Here is a 24,190-nt window from a genome sequence, read left to right as displayed (position 1 = left end):
GATGGGTTCCTGCTCGCTGTGTCAAACCTTACCTAGAGCGTGTGGGAAAGGACAGGATCGATGGTTCTGCAGCTGAAGCAGAGCGTGCGGATGACACTGGCTAAGACCATATATCGGTACTTGAAGATGGATGAAGGACAGGAACAATTGTATTAAGAGTGGGAATTTTGTTGATGGTTGTGATTGCAATTTTGTGTGTCCCCTCTCTGCTTGGGTTTCTGCAAAGGGCCCTGCAAAAATCCATAGCAGCTGTATTTACAGTTCAAAAACAAAAAAGGGGGAATTGTGGAAGGGGCTAGCAGCGGGCCTGTTAGCTAAAGGAGCAAGAAGTAAGAAGAAGAAGAAGCTGATAAGGAGCTTTCTCCAAGGCCGTAACCAAGGAGATCGAGAGAAAGAAGATAAGAGCATTCTGCAGCTGGACAAAGCGATTGTAGAAAGTTAGGTGGAGTCAGAGTAACTTTTCACCAATGGCATGATATTGAATTATTGTGGCCAATAGCTAAGGTAGAAGAAGGGTAAACAACTGGAAAGTGTATAAAAGATCAGCCATTTTCATTAATAAACTGTTGCCAAGTGTTACCAACTGAGACTACTTGTGGTCTCTGCTTTATGTCGTGACCGCCTCGACTGCGACACCTGAGGGTGCTGCTGTCTGTGCTTGCAGTGTCCTTGTGCCCTGCAGCTGGAGCCCTGGTTCCTTGCCAGGGGCTGTTTGGGTGGGCTCTCCCCTGCCGAGGAGGGCAATGCCTGTGCCAGGTGCTTGTGGCCGAGCCGTGCCCTGGGTGCTGGGGCCCCCTTGGGCCCTGGGGTTGATCCCTCAGGGGCTGTAGGAACTGTGCCCTGGCCTTTGCCTTCAGCTTGGCCTTTTGCTGCTCCCTTCTTGCACTCACCTGCTGTGCCTTTGTGCCCAAGTGCTGCAGGGCCTTCTTGTGCCCCTCCTGCAGCCCCCTCAGTGCCTGTGGGTGCTCATCCTCTGAAAGCTGCTGAACTTTTTGCAAAATCATTTGTATCTCCAGTAACCCTAATAAAACCCTTAAAAGATAATCTCCATGCTAAAATGTACAATCCACGTTTCCCAGGTGTTCCTTGCTCCTCCTCCCTGTGCTCAGGGTGCCCTCCCCAGCCCGTAGCCCAGAGCCGCTCCCTGTCCTGCCGCAGTGTCCAAAGGCGCCCCCCGGCGGGCAGGGCCGGCAGCTGCACGGGGCCGGGCAGCGGCCGGGGCGTCCCGCAGCCTCCTGGGGGCCGGGGGCCGCTGCCGGCCCTGCCCGGGGCTGGTGGGGTCAGGCAGTGCCCGGCGCTGAGCCCCGGCTGCCCCACAGCCCCGGCCCAGCCCCGCAGCTCCCCACAGGCCCCCAGCCCGTGCTCCCGGTGCCGCAGCTCTGCGCCCGGTGCTGCCGCCCACAGAGAAACCCCCTGAAACCCTGACCTCCTTGTATTCCTCTTCTGGAAACCAGGGATACAAAAGATCTGGATCAGCTGACAAGTTCTGAGGCTAAGGCCCTGCTGGATAAACATCCCAATCCCTTCAGTATTTTTCTCTTCCTCCTCTTCTCCATCAACCTTTTCCTTCCCACATAGATTTCTCCTGCAGCTTCTTGCCTTTACCATATTGCTGCACACTCCCCTTCACGCAATCCCTTTGCAGCACACCAACACCATCCATGCCCTGTTGTCCAAATGCGAGGGGGATTTGGGGAGGTGGGAGTGGGGCAGCGCCAAGGCTGGGCCCCCCCGCGCTGTCCTGGCAGGAGCGGCTGCAGTGGGGACCGAGTGCGGGCGGGAGCGGCCGAGAGCCCAGCGCTGCCCCAGCCCGACCTGCCCCAGCTCCATCCCTGCCCCTGCCGGGGGATGCTGTGGGTTTGGGGAAAAGAGGGAGCCAGCAGTGGGTGCTGGGCCTGGGGCAGAAGGAGAAGGGAAGGAGAAGCAGGGTTGAGGAACAAAAGGGTGAAATGTTGCACATGGGTGGAGAAGGTGGGATTGTGCAGGAGGAGGAATAGCAGGAGAAAGAGGAGTGGGAGAAAGAGGACACTGGATGCAGAGGAGGAGCAGAAATAGGAGGCACCACAAGGTTCCACTTCTCCCTGTATCTGAAGCTTCCCTCCCAGCCCCAGTAGCATTCCCCCCACCATGCAGCAGGTGACCAGGAAGGGGAATCCATGATTTTCATGGTGCTGGACCTTGGTGTTTCTGAGCTTTATTGAGCTAAATGTTGTTGCTTTGGGGTTTTTTGGTGTGTGAATCTTTATATTTTGGAGGGGGGGGTTTCTGAATCGTGGTGTTTTGGGAGTTTTTGATCTGTGTCTTGAAGTTTGCAGGATTTTCGTGCTGAATCTTGGTGTTTTGGAGGTTCTTAGAGACACACGATGCCCAATGAGTTAATGAGATGAACTTGGGCTAGTAGAAACTCCCAGTCCAAGACACTCTCATTTTGTTCTTTTCCCCAAACCAGGATTTTTCATTCCCAGGGCGTGTGTGGATGGAGGAGGAGGAAAAGCCCTGGAGATCCCGCATGAGGAGGGGCTGCAAACCCAGCCCAGGGAGGGGTGAGGAGGAAAGAGCCCCCCTGAGCCGGGAAGGTGGCCGGAGATCCAGCCAGAGCTCAGAGCTGGTGGAGAAGCCCCATGGCAGGGAGAAGCCACACAAGTGCTTGGAATGTGGGAAGGGTTTTAGTCGGAGCTTGCACCTGATCAAGCACCAGGTGATCCACACTGGGGAACGGCCCAGCGAGTGTGAGGAGTGTGGGAAGCGTTTCAGCTGGAGCTCCAGCCTGATCCGACACTAGAGGATCCACACTGGGTAAAAGCCCTTTGAGTGTGGGAAATGTGGGAAGAGATTCAGGCAGAGGGGCCACCTGATGCAACACCAGAGGATCCACACAGGAGGAAAGCCCTATGAGTGTGTGGAATGTGGGAAGAGCTTCAGCCAGGGCTCTGGCCTGAGGAAACACGAGAGGATCCACACTGGGGAAAAGCCCTATGAGTGTGGGATGTGTGGGAAGAGCTTCAGCATCAAGTGTCAGCTGATGGAACACCAGAAGATCCACACTGGGGAAAAGCCCTACAAGTGTGGGGAATGTGGGAGGAGCTTCAGAGAAAGCTGGGCCCTGATTCAGCACCAGGTGATCCACACGGGGGAACGGCCCTACACCTGCTTGGAATGTGGGAAGAGCTATGGGTGGCACACTGACCTGAGAAAACACCAGCAGCGTGTTCACTCTGGGGAGAAGCCCTACAAGTGTCCCCAGTGTGGGAAGAGGTTTCACAGGAGCTCCGATCTCCTCAAACATGAGCGGATTCACACCGATGAGAGGCCCTTCCGCTGCCCTGACTGCGGGAAGGGATTCAAGCTAAACTCCAAACTCGCCATCCACCGGCGCATCCACACCGGGGAGAGGCCCTACGAGTGTGGGGAGTGTGGGATGAGATTCTCATTGAGCTCAACTTTGACCAAACACCAACGGAGGCGCCAGTAAGGGAAGCCTCGTGAGTGCCCCGAGTGTGGGAAGAGCTTTGTGTGCTGCTCCAGCTCCATCCCCCATGGGAGGATCCGTGTTGGATGATCCCCAGTGATCCTCGTTTGTCAGAGCCCTGGTGATCTGTGGTCCTGGTGATCCAAGTTGGAAGGCATCTGGCTGGGGGGCTCCACATCTTCCTGGTTCCCTGAGGGTACCTAGATAAACCCAGCAGCAGGAACATCCACCGGGACACAGACCTATAATGGGAATTCCATGGGGAAAGCAGATTTGTCGACTTTCAACCCCATAAAATCTTTTGCATTCAATTCTATCTTCCTGTGACATCAAGGAGTATTGAATGGTCTTGGAGGTATATTCTGGGTTGACTATGTGCTTGTATCCCCAGTCTGTTCTGTTTGTGCTGAATAAGAAGTTTTTGCACCTTCAAGACTTGTCCTGAGAGTGAAAGGGGGAGAGAAGAAGCACAGAGTTTGTTTTCAGAAACCACACTCACTCCTCCACATTCGTGCTCCTGCACTGTGTTGTCTGCGGATGGACAGACAGCGGGACAGAGCTCTCCTTTCCTTTTAGTTAGTTTTATCTAGCTGAACCAAACAAGTTCTTTGGACTGTGGGGTTTTTCCCCTTTCTTTGGACCTGTTTAAACCTGCTCTGGCCTGAACACCAAAAGAGCACGGGCAGCTCACACCTGTGGCCCACCGGGCTGGGCCTGGCCTGCGACATTTCCAGCATCGGAAGGACTGATAAGAGGCTGAGGCTGAGTGAGCCTACAGACCATGGAGGGACTTTGTGAGTTTGTGTCTCTTTTAGAGCGGCAAGAAGTTTTATTGTTTCATAATATTTAGGTTTTATTGTTTAATAAACACTGTTGCCCAAGGGTGTCTTATGTAGCCAACTGGTGAAAAACTGGGGAAAAGACCAAGATTTTGCAGACAGTGAGATAGAAACTCCACCAGAAAAGGTTCTTCCCTTCTACCCAAGCATATGGATCCTCAGCTGGTATGGACAAGGAAATCCTTTTCTTTTGGCCATGATTTTGTTTTAATTTCTCTTTATCCCTTTAAAATATCCAATACTGAGGTAAAAATAGACATTGAACTAGGACCTGGGTGTGGTCAGGGTAGGAGACATGGACACACGAAGAGAGACTTGGGGACACATGGATATTAACAGGGATGCGGCCATTTGTGGGGACATGGGGGTACAGAGGCATGGATGGAGATGTGGGGGACAATGACAGGGATGGAAACCTGATGGGGAGACAGCCATGGGTGAGGACCTGGTGGGACATGGGCAGTGACAGGTGGGGACATGGCCATGGCCAGTGCCATGGGGGAACTTGCAGGGGATGTGGGGGATGCTGGGTTTGAGGGGGTTGAGGGTTCCTGGGAGGAACTTGGGTCTTGCTGAGGCCTTTGGGGACCCCGGGCTGAGCAGCTCCAGCTGTGCTGGGAGACCCTGGGGGAGGTTCTGGGGCAGCTGATCAAGGACCCCCAGACCTGGAGCCCCAGCCAGGCATTGGGCTCCTGGAAGGGGATGAACATCCGTGTCCCCAGGAGGGAAATCCCAGCACCCCCAGGGTGTCGGGGGCAGTTGAGGGGCCGCAACAGGGAAGGGAAAGCCAGAGAGAGCTGTCACACTTATAAGCTAAACCCCAAAAGTCCCAAAACTGAGGGATTCCTCCCAGGAAAAAGCAGCCAGGAGCTGCTAGAATAGAGGGAAAGGGGAGATGGGACCCTCCAGACTGAGCAGGAGGGGCCTGCATCCCCCAAAACCAAGAACAGGGGTCAGGGCTGGGGCTGGGGGCACAATGGAGAAGGGGTGGAAGAGCAGGGGAAAGAGGATTCAGAGCGCGAGAGGGATGGGATCCCCAAATTGAGTTGGGAGGGGGCTTTGGGTTGGAGGAATTATGAGTGGGGGAAGGGAACGGTGGGGATGGAACAGAAAAAGAGCGGTTCCATGGGGATCCCTTTGTGTCCCCATCATTCGATTCCTTGAGTGATTCCCTGGGGCTCAGGGGGGGGAAAAGGATCTGCACTGGGTGGGTCCCCAAGCCCCCTGCCCAACCATGGGGGGCCTCGTGGGGGGTTCCCTCCACCCAAATGCTGGTGGTCCTGCAGCCATGGGGGGGGAAATGTGGGATCTGGAATGGGCAGGGATGGAATGCAATAGGAAGAGGAAGGAGAGGAGGAGGTGGAGGATGGAGAAAAGGAGGAGCAGGAACGTGAGGAGGAAGAGGAGGAGCCCCAGCAGAACCACGCTTTTCCCGCCTGCCTGCTGAGTCTGCAGCTCCCCTGGCCCTGGCAGCATCGATCCCCCAGATCCCACAGGTGAGCGGGGAGGGGGAAGTTTGCCCCAAATACACTAGGGGGGGGCCTCTGGGAGGATTTGTTTGCAGGGTAGGGGATGTTTGGATCTTGCAGGTCCCCAAGGGTGAGATGCAGATGCCCCTTTGGAGACTTGGGCAGGGTTCCTGTGGCAAACTGTCTGTACTGGCTGGGGAGGTGGTATCAGTTGTGGGGGGACATTGGCATCAGAGTGGGGAGAGCAGCAAAGGCCAATTCTGGCAGCCTGGAGGGGTAGGGGAGGCTGGAGATGAGCAGGGTCTGGGCCTGCCTGACTGTGAACAGGGCTGTTACTTCTGGAGCTGTACTTGGGCAGCAGGACCAAGGGCTCACCCATTGTTTTTCTCCCAAGCCAGGATTTGTCAATTCCAAACTTTGTCTGGATAGAGCTGGAGGAGGCTGCCAGGAAAAGGAAGATGGCCTGGGACACTGAGGCAGGTGAGGAAGAAGTCACTGCCCCTTTCCCCCTCTCCTCTGCTCTGTGTCTCAGCCCAGCATTGCCCCTGGCTGCAGGACAGCCCCACTGCTGACACCACCCTGCCAGGGATGAATTGGTGGGATCCCTTCCCCTTCCCTCTAGCACAGAGGCAAATCCCATCCTCTCCTTGTCCACAGCTCCTTCCTCTCCTTTTCTGTTCTTCCTTCCTCATTCCTTCCTCTCCTTTTCTTTCCGTACCCCAGGCACTGAGCAGCAGATGGAGACCAGGGAGGACAAATCCCTGTGGTATTCACATTTCTTTGAATAGAGACATAATTCTCTCTCACAGGATTTTTCCTGGGAAGCTGTGAAATGGCTGAGAAAGCTCAGAAAGGAAGAAAACAATTCTTATCTCACTTGCTGCACCTGTTGTTTGGCACATGTGGAATGTGTTATTGAGATTGTTTACCGAGAGTGATTTGTTAATTGGACTGTGGTGATGGTTGTTAGGACTGATTTGTTGGAAAAAGAAATGAAATTTAGCAAAATAGTTTATTACAGTTTAGTTATGAGTTGTGTGTGTGAATTGGTTTGTTAAAAACAGTTTTGTAGCCATTGAGTTCTGTGTGTAACTTAGCAGGTAGTCTTAGGAACTTAAATTTAAACCAGGGTAGGAAAGTAAGAAGACTAACCGGTTTGGGGGCAGCATACAATAAGACAAGCAGAAGATTTATGATTTCGTTTGTGAACTAAGGAATGTATTACAAGGGGTATGTCGCTTGGCAAAGGGAACTGTTTCTTGGAGACTTTGTTACGAATTGCATGTATATAAAAGGAAAACACCTGTACGTGAAATTTGGGGCTCTGATTTGGGGACGCTAGTCCGCAGGCTCCCGGGCCCTTTAATAAAGCACCGCACAAAACTTATCCGAGTTTTGTGTCCTTTACCAATCGGGCAACAGATTGACCAATTAGGTCAAAGCTGGGTCGTGACTGTCTGTAAAGGGTCAGAGGTTTTTCTTTAGTATGTAATTTAGTATAGATTTAGTATAGCAATAGTGTAATATAGTATAATATGGTATAGAATAAAGCATCCATTCAGCCTTTAAATCATGGAGTCAGAGCACATATTTCCTTGGATGGGTGAGACAAAGTAGAAATTTAACAGGATAGAAATGCATTTTTGGATTTAGGTGAAAAGTGCTGTTCCGAGCCTGTAACTTGTTTATCTGTGCTTAAGACTCCCTGTTCTCACAAGAGAGGAAAAAAATCAAAGAAAAAATCTTGTGCTCACAGAATGGCCTCGACCAAGAGAAGGAATTCAAACTCCCAAGATAAGCGGAGGCCAGGGCCAAAGGCTGAGGCTGACTAGAGAGTCTCTGCACAAAAGGCAAGGACTGATAAAAACTAATTGCAGCTTGTAATGTGAAATCTGTAAAATGAATATGAATGAGACTATATGCATATGTATAAGCAAGGGGGAATTCTCTGGGGTGCATGTGTCCTTTAGGGGGAAACAACGATTCCCACATGCGTCCAGTGCTAAACATACCGACTTTACGACTTTGTACAAAGTACTGGAGTTTCTCCTTTTTTTCCACTAATCATTTTGGTGAGCCAGCCAGGAGATTGACTGTCCCTGCAGGGGCGGAAGGCAGGACGGACTCCTGGGCGCTCCCTGGGATTTTCCTGGAGGAGCTCTGCTCCATCTCGGCTTGCCTCCTGCGGACACAGACAATGACCTGCTGCTGTGCAGATACGCGGTATGTCTGTCAGAGGGCCCTGGGGAGATAGTGCTGCTGATAAGTCACTCAGAGATATCTGAGTGCACAGCCTCGTCCCTGTGCTTGCAGGCAGCCATCGACCAGGAGCACGGTCAGCGGCAGAGGTTCCCGGTTGATAGCACGACTGGGAACAGGTTCATTGTTCAATAGAGCGGCCGCTAGCGACTCTGGGGAGAGCTGAGTGAACCTGAACTTTGTGTGCTTGTGGTGTCCGGACATTGTATGGCGAATGCATTGTGTGGTTAATGTTAGCGTGTTTGTAATCGTGTCAGTGTGTGGTGTATAAAACAGACTGAGTGAGTGAGTGAGTGTATCCACGGCGTGCGGGGGCAGTTCTACCCGTGTCTGAAGCAGCCAGGTGAGGCCCAGAGCACTGGCTGGGGCAGGCTGTGAGGGCAGGGAACACCCCGTGGAGTAGTGGAACAAGTGGAGAAACGTGGGTGAGGACATTTATTAATTTATTCTGTTTAAAGGTGATGATGTGTGATTTGTGTAGATTGTGCACGTTTTAACCACGGCTGGAGGGGATTTCTCTGCCCCCGCAGTTTGGACTTGGTCCCTGGAATTTTACTGGGTGCTGTTAATTTGATTGTGTCCAGAGTGTATGAGGACCAGGAAAAGCTGATAAGCTGATGTGGGTAGATGATGAAATGTTGTATTTTGGGTTGTGTCGAGAAAAGTGGGCACTCTTAAGAGATGCCCCTTCCCAGTGAGTTTGTGTGGTTCCTCCCCCACATTGTGGTAATTTGATTGTGGTATTGTAGGCTTGTGTTTGTGGAGATTTTAGGATTTTGTTTGCAACAAGTGTAGCATTTAACACAGAAAAACTGCAGTATGGTGATTTATGTTTAACTGGGATAAAACAAATTAAAGGAATTTGAGGAATTCCCCTCCCACAACAACCTAAGCCCTGACTCTCGTGAATTTGAGATGCAGGGTGTGTGTGTCTGTGTCTGTGTCTGTGTTTGTGGGCATATCAGAGTTTTTGCTGTAACAGGCACAGCTTTTTGCAAGGCAGCAAAGTGAGTGTCAGTAGAAACAATGCTTGAATTAGATTGTGCGGGAAGAGAACTGGGAAAGAATGAGATTTTGTAAAGCAGAGTTTAGGTGGAAGAAACCAAGACAGGTACTTTATAATTTATGTTATTCTAAGGAAAACCAAGGCTACTCAGAGAGCTCTAAGGAATTTAGTAGCAACCGGTCACAAGAAGCAAAGAAGTAAAAGGATGTTTTAATTATTAGAAAAGAGAGTTTCAAATAATTTAAGAAACCTAGCAGAAATCATTAAAGCTGAGTGAGTTCAGCCTATCTTATACCCCAACACTTAGAATTAAGGCAAAGAGTTGGGATGGGGTAGAAAGATGGGAGTTAAGAGAATGGAATTTTTAGTAGACACGGGGGCAGCAAACTTAGTGTTAAATAAAGCCTCAATGCCTGTAACAGATGATTATGTTATGGTAAGGGGGCAACTGGCCAATCTGAAAAATCGTATTTTGCAAACCATCAAAATATTCATAATTTTTTTTATGTGCCCAACTCTCCCAAGGCTCTGTTGAGTAGGGACTTGTTGGAGCAGCTGGAAGCAAAGATCACATTTAAAGATGGAGAGATTATTTTAGAGGTAAAGGATCAAGAATATGGAGATATGTTGAGCTTAATTTTAACAATTAGTGAAAGTGAAATTGAAAATAAGGATGAAATTAACAAGAAAATAATGGATCCAATGTTTCCTGGCGTATGGGCCTCTAACATAGCAGGGAGGGCAGAGAATGCACCTTTCCTTAACCAAGTTAAGGAAAACAATGGGCTAGGGTCAGGCAGTACACCTTGTGGCAAACCCATACACCCTACTAACGTGTTTGGCATCTGAGCTACCCTAATTTACTGTTTTAGATCTGAAAGAGGCCTTCTTTTGCCTCCCTATTCATGAAGCCAATCAGAAAATTTTTGCATTCAAATGAGAAAACCCTAAAAGCAGGCGCAAAACCCAGCTCACATAGATTGTGAAGGCCTCAAGGCCTTCAAGGCTTCAAAATTCCCCTGCTCTGTTTGGAGAACAACTTCCAAAAGACCTAGAGTCCCGGGAAGCTCCACAAGAAGAAGGAAGGCTATTACAGTATGTGGATAATCTCTTGATATCCACTCAGACAAGGGAAGCATGTGTGGCCTGGACCGTGAGCCTTTTGAATTTCCTCAGGCTCCAAAGATACAGAGTATAAAAAAAAAAAGAAAAAAAAAAGGCAGAGGCAGTGAAACAGAAAATAATCTATGTGGGGTATGAGGTCAGTGCTGGGCAAAGGACTCTGTAGTCACTAACCTGGTGAACCCAGCTTCTTTTCTCAGTGGGATCAAGGAGAAGCAGCACACCACGATTGCCTGGAGACCATTGAAGCTACTGACTCCAGATGGCCGGACTTGAAGGACACTCCTTTGGATGGTGCAGAGACCTGGTTCACTGATGGGAGTAGCCATGTTGCCAGTGGAAAGCGACGTGCTGGATATGCAGTCACTACCTGCAGAGAGGTAATAGAATCTGGACCCTTACCAACACGCACCTCTGCACAGAAGACCAAAATAATTGCACTGATTCTTTTTCCTTTTGCCTTAGAAATGGCAGGAGGAAAGAGAATAAAATCTATACAGACCCATGGTATGCATTTGGAGTTGTGCATGCACATGGAGCCACCTGGAGAGAGGGGAGACTGCTGACCTCACAAGGAAAGAAAATCAAACATGCACAAGAGATGATCGGGATAGTCGGGCTGCTGGAAGCAGTTCAGCTGCCTGAAAAGGCAGCAATTATGCATATTAAGGCACACCAGAGAGTGAGCTCAGAATTGGAAGAAGGAATTGAGCTGGCGGATAGAGAGGCAAAGAAAGCAGCAAAAGGTGAAGTAACTATTGAAGGAGCTCTGATTCCAGGTGGACAAATTTCCCTTGAAGGTAAGCCAGAATACAATAAGAAAGATAGAAAACTAATCAAAGATCAAAAAGGGACATACAACCAAGAAGGGCGGGCTACCATTGAAGGGAAGCTGGTAATCCCTTCCCATTTCTTGTAGTCAATAGTAAGGGAGGAGCACCAGAAAGCACACTGGGGAATGGATGCCCTGAACACCTACTTGACTGAAAGAATCATTGCCAGGAATGTATATGCCACTATTACTCAAGTGACAGTGTGATCTTTGCCTCCAGACTAACCCCCAAAAATACCCCCAGACCAAAACCTGGCTAGACTGGGAGGGGCCATGGGCCTGGACAGCAGTGGCAAATTGACTTATCCATCAGAAGGCAGAAGCTGTTGTCCCTTCCTGGAATGATTTTTGCTCAGAAGTGATTTTCTGCAGCACAAAACCACCATCCACTATTGACTTTCACAGGACAATGACATTCTCACAGAGATACTGTCAAGTTGCCTTGTGTGCTTCTGGCTGTTTTTCTTGCTCTCTGGATAAAAACATCAGCCCACCATCTGATGGCCAATGCTGCGGGTGCTGCCCGTCTGGCTGTGGCCAGCAGCTCGTGCCCAAACACAAGCGGGGGCATTCTGGGCAAGGGGATGGACTGGCACAAGCAGCCATTTTCCCTGGTGAACCTGGGAAGCACCTGGGCAAGTGCAGAAGATTGGGATGAGCCTGGCATGAGAGAACACGTGGTTTGCCTCTGATGATGCTGCCAGCACTGTGAAGCAACAGCCAAGACAAGCACTGGAAGCAGACACATCCTGCCAATTTCTGCTTGTGAGAGTCTGTCCGAATTTTCCCTCATCTGCCTCACGATCATCATTGGGGGACTACTGAAGAGAAGACCCCCCTGTCTGAAATCTCTGGCTCCAAGGGAGAAAGTCATGTGCCTGAGACCTGAGAGCGTTGCTAAGCCATTGTTCTCACAGGTGTTGTTTTCTGTGTGCTGCACTGAGCCCAATGAGAAGGGGCACCGTGCCCTTTGTGCAACAACAGCCTTGGATGCTGTCCCACCTCTCGGCCTGCCTGGACTTCTCCTGAGTTTCAGGTGGTCCCCCCACAGAAGACCCTCACCTGTTTTACAACCACCGGGACAGACAGACTGAGATGGAAGGAGCCTCTCCATCAAGGACTGAGACATGGAACCCCCATGTGAAAAGGCCCCTCTGCTCCTTCCAAGGACTGGGACTGAAACCCCCAGCCCAGGGCAGGTGTGTGGGGGAGGCAAGCTGACCAAAGCGAGATGTTTGCCTGCAGGTTGTGACCGCTGCACCAAGAAGACAATGGCTCTCGCTTACTGCTGAGAGCATGGACTACCTGTTACATCTATTCCTTATTGTATCTGTATCCCCCCGTCGCAATTTCCAATAGAGTTATCATAATAAAAACCTCTGAGTTAGCGAGAGACTTCGAGATCTCCCCGACGTAACAGGCGGGTCCTCGACTGGACTGGACCAAAGGACTTCGTCTCTACGTTTGGTAGCTCTATTCCCTCTCTCTTTCTCTCTTGTCTCTCTCTTCCTCTCTCTTTTTCTCTCCCTTAATCCCTCTATCGCATTTTGCTGTGCTCATTCAATAAAGGTCCATTTGTTTCGATTATCATTGAAATCCCCTTGTACCGTGTTGGTTCTTTTTCCACCCTGAGATCAAATCCATGAACCATCATGAAACCCATCAGTGAGGACGGATTGTGACAACCCGAGGACCCCTCCCCAAATTCCCCTCCAAAGCCTCCCCAGCACCCCCAGACCCCGCTAAAACCCCCTCAGGTTCGCCCCAGACCCTCCCCAAATCCCTCCAAACGTCTTCAAGACCCCTCCCCAAATTCCCCTCACGACCCCTCCAGGACCCCTCACCTGTCCCTGCGCCTCCTCAGCAGCTCCCGGAGGCCCCCGTCCTCTCCCAGCGCCTCCCCCGCTCTCTCCAGCGCCTCCCGCAGGACCCGCCCGAGCCCGGGGCGGCTCCCGGGGGTCCCTGAGGGGGTCCTGAGGGGGCGGGGGGGGGAGGGAGCGCCCGCTCCATGCCCGACCCCAGGGTCATCGGGCACCGCTTCGGGCTCGGCTATGATTGGCTGGTACGCGCGGGGAGGGCGGGAGTTGCTTAGGGGAGAAGCCCGGTAATTGGTTGGTTTCGTATAGGGCATGGTGATTGACAGAGAAGGGGCGGGGGCAGTGCACGGTGATTGGCTGCATAGAGGCAAAGAAGGCAGGAGTTGCCGAGGGGAAACGCGCGGTGATTGGTTAGATCGGTGCATAGGGAGTCCGGTGTTCCTGCGGGGAGACCCGTGGTGATTAGATGGTTTGGGGCGGGGCACGCTGCTATTGGCTGGGAAAAGTCCCAGATTTTTAAGGGAAATTCCCGGTTTTTTCGGGAAAAAACTCTCAGATTTTTAAGGAAAAATTCCCGTTTTTGCAGGAGAAACATTCCCAGATATTTTGACCCCACATGACCCCAAGTAACCTAAATAACCCCCAAACACTGGAAATAAACCCTTAAAAACCCCTTATCAACTCTAAATACCTTAAAATGCCCCAAATAAACCCAAACAAATCCCAAATAAACCCAAAAAAGCAAACAAAAAACTCAAATTAAACCCAAAAACACCCAAATGATCTCAAGTACACCTAAAAAACCCCATATACAACAACATAACTCCCAAGAACCTCAAATAATTCCAAATAAGCCCAAATAAACCCAAACAAACCAAATACTTCCAAATAACCCCAAATAAACAGAAATAAACCAAGTATAACCAAAGATAAACACAAAACAGTCGATAAATGACCCCAAATAAACACCAAACAAACCCTAAATAAACCCCAAGAAAACCCAGTTCCTCCCGTCCCCACCACAAAACAGATCCCGATCAATCACAACGCGCGGCACTGATGACGATCCACTTCCTGGGCACAAACTCAGAGCACTGGCCCCGCTCAGCGATTTTCAGCCAATCAGCGCCCGGCCCGACTCTGACTCATCACTTGCCAGCCACACACCAAGGCCTCTCACTGCTGTAAATACTCAGAGACCGCGCGGGGTAATTTCCAGCCAATCAGAGCGCGTCTCGCTGATGACTCTTCAGTTGCGAGGAGCGGAATTTGGTGAGGGGGGAAAGGTGACCCTGGGGATGGGGACCCCAAATTAAACCAAAACGGGGTCAGGACCCCAAAATGGAGCAGGAGGGGCCTGGAGCCCCCAAAACCAAACACAGGGGAGGGGATTGAGGGAACGATCGGAAAGAAGAGAGCACGGAAAAGAGGGTCGGGACCCCAAAATTGAGCTGGGAGGGGAATGGGACCCCCAAATTGAGGTGGGAGGGGAATGGAATCCCCAAATTAAGCTGGGATGGGTATGGGATCCCAAAACTGAGCTAGGAGGAGGATGGGACACCCCAAATTGAGCTGGGCGGGGGGTTGGACCCCCAAACAGGATTAAGCCAATTTTGTTCCTGGAATATGTAAAGTACTTCATGGATATGCAACAAGGCCATGAATATGGAACGGATTGATGTAATGGGAGACAAGGAGCATCGAGCAAAGGTTGTTATGGCCACCAAGACCCCCCAGTTATGTTTGGGGACACACCTTAATTAATCTGGTTTTAATTACATCAGCCTGTTGCATATTCATAGACCCTCATGCATATACATCAACTAATTTACATCTTTCAGGACCTATTTGACATGGCCCAGCCTTGGGGGTGTCTCCCCATTTCAGGAGCCTCCACTGAAATGGAAAATGTAAACCCCCTCCCTTTGATTACTGTTATTATTATTACTATTATTACTACTACAACTATTATTATTATTATTATTAATGATAATGATAATAATAGTAATTTATTTTGAAATTAAGGGGATCTCAGGCAAAGATATAGGAGCAGAAAAAACTACTTTATTAGCAAAAATTGAAAACACAAATGCAGTAATACTAACAGAAAGAAACAGAGACAGAGTCAGAATCCTCTGGGAATTCAGTGAAAAAGGCTGATCCTCATGGAATCCAGTGGGAAAGGGCTGATCCTTTGGGAATCCATTTCTTAACCCCCAAAGACAGGGCAAAGGCAGGGCCATGGAGTTTTTATAGGGTATCCAAAGGGTGGAATTGGGGTTTGGGACAGGGGAGGAGTTCTCAGCAACACAAGAAGGGTGAAATCAAATTCCTGCCTCTTAGTAACAGCACCACTCCACACAGAACGTGTCCACAAATACTAAATTCCCTCTAAAACAACTGAGAAATTATGGAACTTCAGATATATTCGATGAATTTCATTCATTTCACCCAGTTTTGGGTGTTTATAAGGATGAAGGTGAAGCAGAGAAAAATTAAGGTCAAACCAAAAGGCGAAGCAGCCAGGTGTGCTCTCAACATGGATCACAGGGAATGTGAGTGACCAGGGCTGTGCCCAAAGTGCCTCCTCCAGTGGGGGATGGAGCTGGAGCAGCGCACGAAGCTCTGCCCGCCCTCGGGGCACTCGCAGGGCTTCCCTTACCGGTGCCTCCGTTGGTGTCGGATCAAGTTAGAGCTCTGTGAGAAGCTCTTCCCACACTGGGGACACTCGTAGGGCCTCTCTCCAGAGTGGATGCGCCGGTGCTTGACGAGGGTGGAATTCTGCTTGAACCCCTTCCCGCAGTCGGGGCACTGGAAGGGCCTCTCCTCTCTGTGAATCCGATAGTGCCGGAGAAGAATGAAGCTGGTCTTAAACCTCTTCCCACACTTGGAACACTCATGGGGCCTCTCAGTAGTGTGGGTCCTCTGGTGCATGATCAGGTTGGAGCTCTGGCTGAAGCACATCCCACACTCGGAACACTTGTACGGCCTCTCCCCAGTGTGGATCCTCTGATGCACAATCAGGCTGGAGCTCTCTGTGAAGCTCTTCCCACACTCCCCACACTCGTAGGGCTTCTCCCCAGTGTGGATCCTCTGGTGCACAATCAGGATGGAGCTCCGGCTGAAGCTCTTCCCACACTCTCCACACTCGTAGGGCCGTTCCCCAGTGTGGATCCTCTGGTGCTTGATCAGTTCAGAGTTCCACCTGAAGCTCTTCCCACACTCCTCGCACGTGTGGGGCTTCTCCCCACCATGGAGCTGCTCATGGAGCACCAGCTCCGAGCTCTGGCTCCGTCTCCGGCCGCCTTCCCGGCCCAGGCTGGCTCTTTCCTCCTCAGATCCCCGCCGGCTGCGTTTGCAGCCCCTCCTCGTGCGGCATCTCCGGGGCTTTTCCTCCCCGTTGGCTTCCTGCGCCGTGGAGCCGCTCAAAACGGCCTCTTCCACCAGGTTCTGCCGCGGGCATTTGTCCTCCCTGCTCTCAATGCCCAGCTCCTGCTCTGGGGGAGGAAGGACAAGGACAGGATGGGATTTGCCTCCGTGCCACAGGCAAGGGCAAGGAGATCCCCCAGGGCTGAGCTGCAGCCGGGGCCGTGCTGGGCTGGGAGATGGAGCAGCACAGAGGGGAAAGGGGCACTGACTTCCTCCTCACCTGCCTCAGTGTCCCGGGGCATCTTCCTCTTCCTCGCAGCCTCCCAGGGGTTGGAAATGGGAAATCCTGGTTTAGGGAAAACAAGGGATGAGAGCGTTTGTAGGAGTGTCAGGTGTAGGATGGTCGGGACGGACGGAGACGAGAGAGCTCTGCAGCCAGGGCGTGGAACTTGCGGTTTATTGCAAAGGGCCTGGGTGCAGGGCCCTGCTTGGAGCTGCCAGGCACAGCTCGGAGCAGGCCCGAGAGAAGAGAGGGGTAGAGAGGGGGACAGGGTTAAAGACGAAGACAGGCAAGAGCATAAGAGAGTAACATTCCCATTACAATACAAAAATTTTCTTCTGTGTTGAATATTTTACTTCTCATCAACCAGTCTAGTACAACATACAAATCCTACAGAATTTACATAGAGCGTGTAAGAATCATTACATCACCACACAGTGTTACATTCTACGCCCTAAAAACCCCTCTTTGGACCCCTTCTGCTGAGCCAGTAGGGTCTGCTTTGACCCTTGGATCTGTCTGCAAGCAGAGGGAATTGTTTCATCAAAAGGGGATTACCTTCAGTGGGCCACAACATTGTTTTCCAGTTGTTCACTAAGTGAGGTATCTCAGAGCTTGCTTTCATTTCAGTCTGCCTTATACTTTCTATATTCTCAAAATCTTTTGCAAGACAATCGTATTTATAAGTCTTTCCTCTTTCACCTTCCCCAACACACATTGAGTTTGAAGGTCCCTCTGCCCAAGTTCATCTCTACAAGTCACCGGCCACCTCAGCTCCAGAAAAACCTCCCAAACACCCAGATTCAGCCCTGAAAAAGCCTCCCAGGAGTTCCCCGTCCCTGGTCCCTCCCCTCTGGTGTTCCGGGGTTCCCCCCTGTCCCACCTGCTGGGAGTCACGCTTGGATTGGGGGTCCCCCTTCTCCTTGGTGCCCGCCCTGCCCAGGCTGCTGGCAGTCCCAGCAATGCCAGAAGCTCCCCCCACTTCGCTCTCCCCATTTCGGGATGCCGGGGCTGTTTGGGCTCCAGGGCTCCCTTCTCCCCTCATTCTCTGCTTTGGGCTGCAGCAGCTCCAAGGAGTCCCCCCTGCCCCTCTCCAGGCTCTTCAGGCTCCCACCAATGGTGTCGCTCCCCCCTTTGGGCTCCTGGGGGACACAGGGCTCTGCTCCTCCAGGCTGCCTCTGCCAGCAGCCGCCACCGCCACCCCCGATGTCCCCCCAAGGGGCCTTTTCCGCTCAGACTTGGACTTCTTCATTCTCCAAACAACCCCAAAAAGCCCAACCCAGGGACCCCCAGGGATATCCGGGCCCAGCTCCCCCACCCCGCTCACCAGCGCGATTGGGGGGGGGCGATGATCCCACAGGTGGGGGCTGCAAATTCAGGCAGGGATCGACCGCGTGGTTCCCTCAGCTCAGCCTCGATCGGCCTTTGTCCCTCCTCTTCCCCCCAACTCCTCCCCTTCCATCCCCCATCCTCTTCCCGCTGTGTCTTATCCCCACCTCCTTCTCGTCTTACATCCCTCCCCTTCCATCCCTTCTCCTCCTCCTCCTCGATAACACCACCTCCTTCTGCTCCTTCCACCACTGCTCTCTCTCTGCCTTCATCCCTCCTCTTCCATCCCTCCCCCTGCTCCTCCTCCCTAACCCCACCTCCTCCTCTCCCTGCATCCCTGCCCTTCCCTCCCTCCTCCTCCTCCCCCAGCAGCAGCCACACCCTCGCTGCCCCGTTCCCGCAGCCCTCGCAGCCGCGGCAGGAGCGGGGATGGAGCCGGGACAGGTCGGGATGGGCAGCGCGGGGCTCTCGGCTGCTCCAGCCGCTGCGGGCGGGGGGAACCCGGCCCGGGCCAAAGGAGAGGCAAACTGGGCAAACTGGGGGCACATCACAAAGCTAAGGATGCAGCAGAAACTGGAGATAAAAGAGTTATGTTAATAAAAACCCTAAAGGAGGAAAAGCTGGAAATTCCAAAGTTTAGGGAAGCCGAGAAAAAAGAATTAAACAAGACAGGAAGTGAACAAGATAAATCAGGGAAATGGAAACTTTTTGATGGAAGACAATTACTTAATAAAATGTGCTTACTAGGAAAATATTAGAAGACTTGCATCAGAAAACCCACTGGGGTACTCAAGCTTTGTGTGATAATTTTTTAAGGAAGTATGGGTGCACTGGCATTTTTGGAGTAGCAAAGAAAGTAACTGAGAGATGATTAATTTGCCAAAGGAGAAATAAAAAGATGAAGAGAAAAACAACATTTGGAGGTCATGAGTTAGCTGGTTGACTATTTCAAAATATCCAAGCAGAAGTTTAGGTTTGTTAGGCTCTAGATTTATTTGTAAAAAAAATCGTTTAATGTAGAAGAAAGAGAATATGCCACGTGTTAGAAAGGAGATTTTAGGAGAACAAAAATCTTTAAAGTACCAGAAACACCAGAGGAAAAAAAAAAAAAAAAAAAAAGCGGGATCCTCTGCAGCTCTTGCCCCCTCCGTTCGCAGCCCAGGCGCCTGTCCCGGGTCCCGGCTCGCTGCCCGCCTCAGCTCCGCCTGCCCCGCTTTCCATCCCAGGTGCGGCCTCACTGCCCAGGGCAGCTCCACCTGCCCCGGCGCTCTCGCTCAATTTGTGTGCCCTGCTCCCACTGCCTGGCCCGCGGCCGCTCTGCCGCCCATGCTGGGCAAGATGGGGGTTGCTCTGTCCTGCCGCCTGCTCCGAGCTCACCGCGCCCACCGCACCCAGGGGGGGTCCCAGCCATCCCATCCCCGCCTGCCCTGCCCGTGCCACCTGCGCTGGGCACCGCCGCTGCTGCCGGGCTCTCCCACCTGCCTTTGCTCTGCCGGGAGCTGCCGGATCAGCCGCCATCAGCCATCTGGGGGCTGCCCACGCTCCGCCTCGGGCTCCACGGGAACATCCCCCTCTGCCGATTCCGGCAGCAGACCCTGCCCACACTCCCACCGAGCCTCGGCGGGATATCCTCCCCTGACCCCGTCCTGCTCTGAGTTACGCCCCCTTGGTAACGACAGCTCCGGCTGTTCAGGGAAACTCTCTCTCTCTACAGAAAGCACCTTATCAAAACACTAGGAGCGCAGTTAAAAGACAGCCCTCTCCAAATTCTTTCCCAAAACACGGGAGAAAGGCCATAGAAGGTAAAAAAGTGAAAGAGTTAGATGAAGGGATTGCTCTATTTCCGTTCACAGAGGTTCCCATGGGAGGGATGCGCTGCCCCGCCCCGCGGGAGCCACCAGCGCCCCTGCCGGCCGTGCCCGGAACTGCACCCAAGGGGAAAGCGCCGCAGCCCAAAGGCCGGGACTGGCTCCGGGCTCTGTTTGCTGTCAGTGCCGCAGCTGTTGCTGTTTGTTTGCTTTATTATACACACTAGTAAAGAACTGGTATTCCCATTCCCCTATCTTTGCCTGAGAGCCCCTTCATTTCACTAGTCTAAAAATTAAGAGGGAGGAGGTTTGCATTCTCCATTCCATGAGAGGCTTTTTCTGCCTTCCCGAGCAGACACCTCTCTTGTAAAGCAAGACAAGCACCCACAGGCACTGAGGGGGCTGCAGGAGGAGCACAAGAAGGCCCTGCAGCTCTTGGGCACAAAGGCACAGCAGGTGAGTGCAAGAAGGGAGCAGCAAAAGGCCAAGCTGAAGGCAAAGGCCAGGGCACAGTTCCTACAGCCCCTGAGGGATCAACCCCAGGGCCCAAGGGGCCCCAGCACCCAGGGCACGGCTCGGCCACAAGCACCTGGCACAGGCACTGCCCTCCTCGGCAGGGGAGAGCCCACCCAAACAGCCCCTGGCAAGGAACCAGGGCTCCAGCTGCAGGGCACAAGGACACTGCAAGCACAGACAGCAGCACCCTCAGCACGAGCAAGTCCACCCCTTGATGGACATGGATTGCCAGGGCTGGCACAGCTCCCATCACACCAGGGACCCTCCACACTGCAGCCCTTGAGAACATTCAGGGTGGGTCTGCATTGAGAGGAGGCATTTCCTGATGGACACAGCGGCCTCTCAATTAACTCTGAATCTTAGATCGAAGGGGGAAAAATGCTAAAAATATGTGTGATTACAGAGGGGATAAGTGGGAAAAGTGGGAAAGATGTATGGTTTTACTCAACCACTAATAGTAGATCTGGGAGATGGATTTGAAATGCATGAATTTTTATTTATTCCTAATTGCTGTAATGATTTCCTGGGATAAGATTGAATCACTAAACTCGGAACAAAAAACTACCTCTGTGTCAAATGTCTGGTCAGGCCTATTCTGAGGTGAACCCAGAAATGTGGGCAGCCCCAGGGAAAGAGGGAAAATTAGCTATGGAGCCTCTCCAAAGCACTCTGAAGCAACCAGGACAAGTGGTGTCTAAAAGCAACACCCTGTTCCAGGGGAGGGAAGGAAGGGCAATCAGACACAGCGCAGGTCACCGCCCCATGCTCAGCTCAACCCGCGCAGCTCTGGGTGCTTGTGAGAGCCTGGCACTGAAATGCCCTGAGCAGGAAGGCTTCAATATCTTCTGCTGACACCATGGCACCTAACAGGGGGGCAAAAGCAATTCTCACTGCTTCAGCAACCACTGCAGCAGATATCAAGGGATATTCTCCCACAGGAAGCTGGGCTGGCACACAGCCTGCCCTGGCACTTTGCTGCTGCCAACACCCAGCCAGGACATCGGCTCCTGCCTAAGGAGTGCAAAGCAGCACCACTGGTGGCCAAGGGGCCCATGCCAAGTGTCCCTGAGGCCAGAAACAGCCGCCAGCACAGCTCAACACGGGGGGACCCCTCAGCCTGGCCTCAAGGGCTCTGAAGCCCCGGAGATTTGCACTTCCCGCCTGCAGCAGGAAGATGGGAGGCCGCCCCTGAGCCTGCCCTGAAGGCAACGCAGCAGCAGCCAGGGCTCCACAGCGGGCCAAGCCCCTGCGCCTGCCCACAGATTCTCGCCTGGAATCCTCTGCAACCCTGGCCACCCTCCTCTGCCATCTCCAGCCACTGGGGCCAAGCCTTGCTGCCACTGCTGCAGCTTCAGCGCTGCCTGGGCCTGCACTGCCACAGCTGCTGGGGAACACCAGGGCACAATTCCACTCTGGGGCTCACTGACACCCACACTCTGGCCTGCCTGCCATTGCACTGCTGCAAAATGTACCGATTTCGGTACTTTTAAACCTTATTTCTCTACTCAGGCTTGGTTTTCTTTGCACTGGGGAAATGAATTTTAAAGGTTGTTTTTAAAGGGTCTTACACTGCTAAATGGAGATGAATTTAACACCTGAACAGACTGGGAACAGCACAAAAGACACCCTCAGAGATAACGACCAGCAACAAAACATCAACATTGCCCAGCAGCAGGAAGGGAAGCTCCATTCCAGGCAGCCTGCAGAGGAGCTTTAGAAATGCAAATGAACACTGCTGGGCAAAGTGTGGACAATGCACCTGGGTCTCTTGCCTGGGGCAGGAATTGGGCTGATTCCCTCTGCCCCTCACCCCAAGCTCTGCCTGCTGGCACTGATGGAATTTGCACAGCTCAAGGCAGAGCCCAGGGGGAGGATATCTGACCCTGCAACACAAACGGGTGAAGCTGCAAAGGGAAACAGCACATGGAGAATGTTGGGAAAACTTCAGAATAAATAATTAGGGGGAATCATCCCTCTGCCCACTCCAACATGTGCTGGCACTGTCTATGTTATATAGGGTATAAAAGAGCAGTGGGGGTTTTTGCTACCAAAAATTCAGGGAAATCAGTTGGGAATCCAAGTATTTGATGATTTTGTTAGACAAAAGCAGTCAACTGATGCAGCTCTGGCTGGAGAGAGTGGCCAAAATCGGGGAAAAGATGAACGGCCAGCAGAACAAATCCTACAACACCATGGACCAGGCCCTGGGAACCCGAACCAATTCATATCAGGAGCCACAGAACCCATTTCTCATTTCAATGCCATCATTAGATTACAAGCTGTCCTTGCAATAATAACCAACCAGACAGCTCCAGCTCCTGACCTTCCTGCTGACCAATCCACTGAAATGAGGAACACAACACTTAACCATGGGATGGGATCAGATCAGCTGTTAGCAGAAAAAGGAGGAGTTTGTGGAAAATTAAATGATTCAAACTGCTGTTGGCAAATACATGACAAAGGAAAAGTGGTGAAAACAAAAAAAACCAAACCAAAAACAACGGAAAAATTAAGCAGCTCATGTATGGATTGAAACGCAGAAAGAATGGGAATTGGACGCGGTTTTGTGGCTCCCTGGCAGACCATGGGTTAAACGAATGCTGTTTCTCCTCTGATGTGCTACAGCAACTCTCATCTTTTTACCATGATCCACACCTTGAGAGTGCAGCTCATTCAGCAGGGGACCGAGTCACCTGGGATTTGTAGATAAGGAAGTAACTGGGCGAAACCACCAGCTGCAATAAATGTTACTAATTAAAAAGGACTGCTGCTCACACAAAGTCCCGCTGAATTCCAGAAATTCCAGAAGAACAAAGACTTAACTAAGCCGTGAATACCGGCTGTTATACAAAAGTGGGGATGCACATTAACGAGGACATGCAGTTGGCGGATCGGGAGGTCTGAACCTTCCAAGTACCTCAGCCCGTCGGCAAAGGGAGAGGGAGATGAGCCGGGAAAACGAGGATACAAAGGAGGCTGCGAACTACAACAATGTCAGAGAGCGCACGGCAAATGCCCCAAGGCCTCTCCCTCTGCCCAGCAATAAAGTCACTTTTACAGGACTCCTCTGTCTCCTCTGGGCACAGAAACCTCCGGCCACGGGAATTTCCCCGAACAGCCCCGGGCACGGGGCAGCCCCCTTTGTCCCAGCCACAGCAACCGGGCCCAGCCAGTGCTGCTCCGGCAGCGGCTCCTGCCGAGGCAGCGGCCGCAAGGAGACCGCGGGCAGCCGCTCCCGCAGCGCCCTCACCCAGCGGCAACACGGGCCGGACACGGCACAACGAACCCGCCCGAGCCCCCTGCCGCCCCCGAGGCCCGCAGCCAGCCCCGAGCCCCCGCACAACCCAGCGCGGCTCCCACCTGCGCTGCGGCCGCCTCCGAGCTCCGCCGCCGCCTCACCTGTCCCGGTCACTCCCAGTATGTTCCAAATCACTCACGGTAGGATCCCAGTTGCCCCCAACACGGTCCCAGTGGCTCCCAGTCATGCCCTGTGTGGTTCGTTTCACTCTCAGTCCCTCTCAGTAAGAGCCCAGTGTGGCCCCAGTCACACCTTACACAATGCCATTTACCCCTGCTGTGGTCCCAGTTGCTCCCAGTATAAGTCCAGTCACCTCCAGTATGATCCCAGTTACTCCCAGACACTCCCAGTACTATGCCAGTCACTCCAAGTGTCACCCCATCAGTCCCAGTATAATCCCAGTATGACCCCAGCATGGGCCAGCTGCTCCCAGTATGATCCCAGTTGCTCCCTGCATTATTCCATTTCTCCTCTTCATGCCTACCACAGATCTGATCACTCACAGTATGATTCCAGTCAGTCCCAGGATGATCCAAGCCATTCTCAGTCCCTCCCAGTATATCTCAATTGTCCCCTGCATGCTCCCAGTAGCCCTCAGTGCTGGCCCCAGTATATCCCAGTATGGTCCCTGGTGCCCTAGTTCTGCTCCCAGTGAGTTCTTTTCACAGTCTGTTCCTGTCCATCCCAGTCTGTCCCAGTCCCTCCCCAGCAGCTGCTGCCAGATTCCCAGATTTCCCAGATCCTTCCCCCACCCCCACCCCATTCCCGGGCACTGGG

The 24,190-nt window shown here is 52.2% G+C and overlaps 2 protein-coding genes, 1 long non-coding RNA gene and 1 pseudogene across 3 annotated transcripts in view; 3 read left to right on the top strand and 1 right to left on the bottom strand.

Moving 5' to 3' along the window:
* Window positions 1-4,758, top strand: part of LOC141725840 (uncharacterized) — a 28,401-nt pseudogene extending 23,643 nt beyond the window's left edge.
* LOC141725884 (uncharacterized) overlaps window positions 1-24,190 on the top strand; it is a 121,544-nt gene that overhangs the window by 23,659 nt on the left and 73,695 nt on the right. The gene's annotated exons all lie outside the window — the stretch shown is intronic.
* Window positions 4,852-12,671, top strand: LOC141725930 (uncharacterized). The gene is made up of 3 exons (XR_012577497.1): window positions 4,852-5,804; window positions 6,176-6,257; window positions 6,501-12,671. It is a non-coding gene; the product is annotated as an uncharacterized LOC141725930 (long non-coding RNA).
* LOC141725879 (uncharacterized) lies at window positions 14,872-16,720 on the bottom strand. The gene is made up of 2 exons (XM_074530041.1): window positions 16,463-16,720; window positions 14,872-16,310 (listed from the first exon to the last, which is right to left on the bottom strand). The coding sequence occupies exons 1-2, from the start codon at window positions 16,482-16,484 to the stop codon at window positions 15,472-15,474; spliced, it is 861 nt and encodes a 286-aa protein (XP_074386142.1). The 5' UTR covers window positions 16,485-16,720; the 3' UTR covers window positions 14,872-15,471.

This window comes from Zonotrichia albicollis, chromosome 31 (genome assembly GCF_047830755.1).
Source record: "Zonotrichia albicollis isolate bZonAlb1 chromosome 31, bZonAlb1.hap1, whole genome shotgun sequence".
In the NCBI taxonomy this organism is placed as follows: domain Eukaryota; kingdom Metazoa; phylum Chordata; class Aves; order Passeriformes; family Passerellidae; genus Zonotrichia; species Zonotrichia albicollis.
This window is presented reverse-complemented; position numbering and strand designations above follow the sequence as displayed.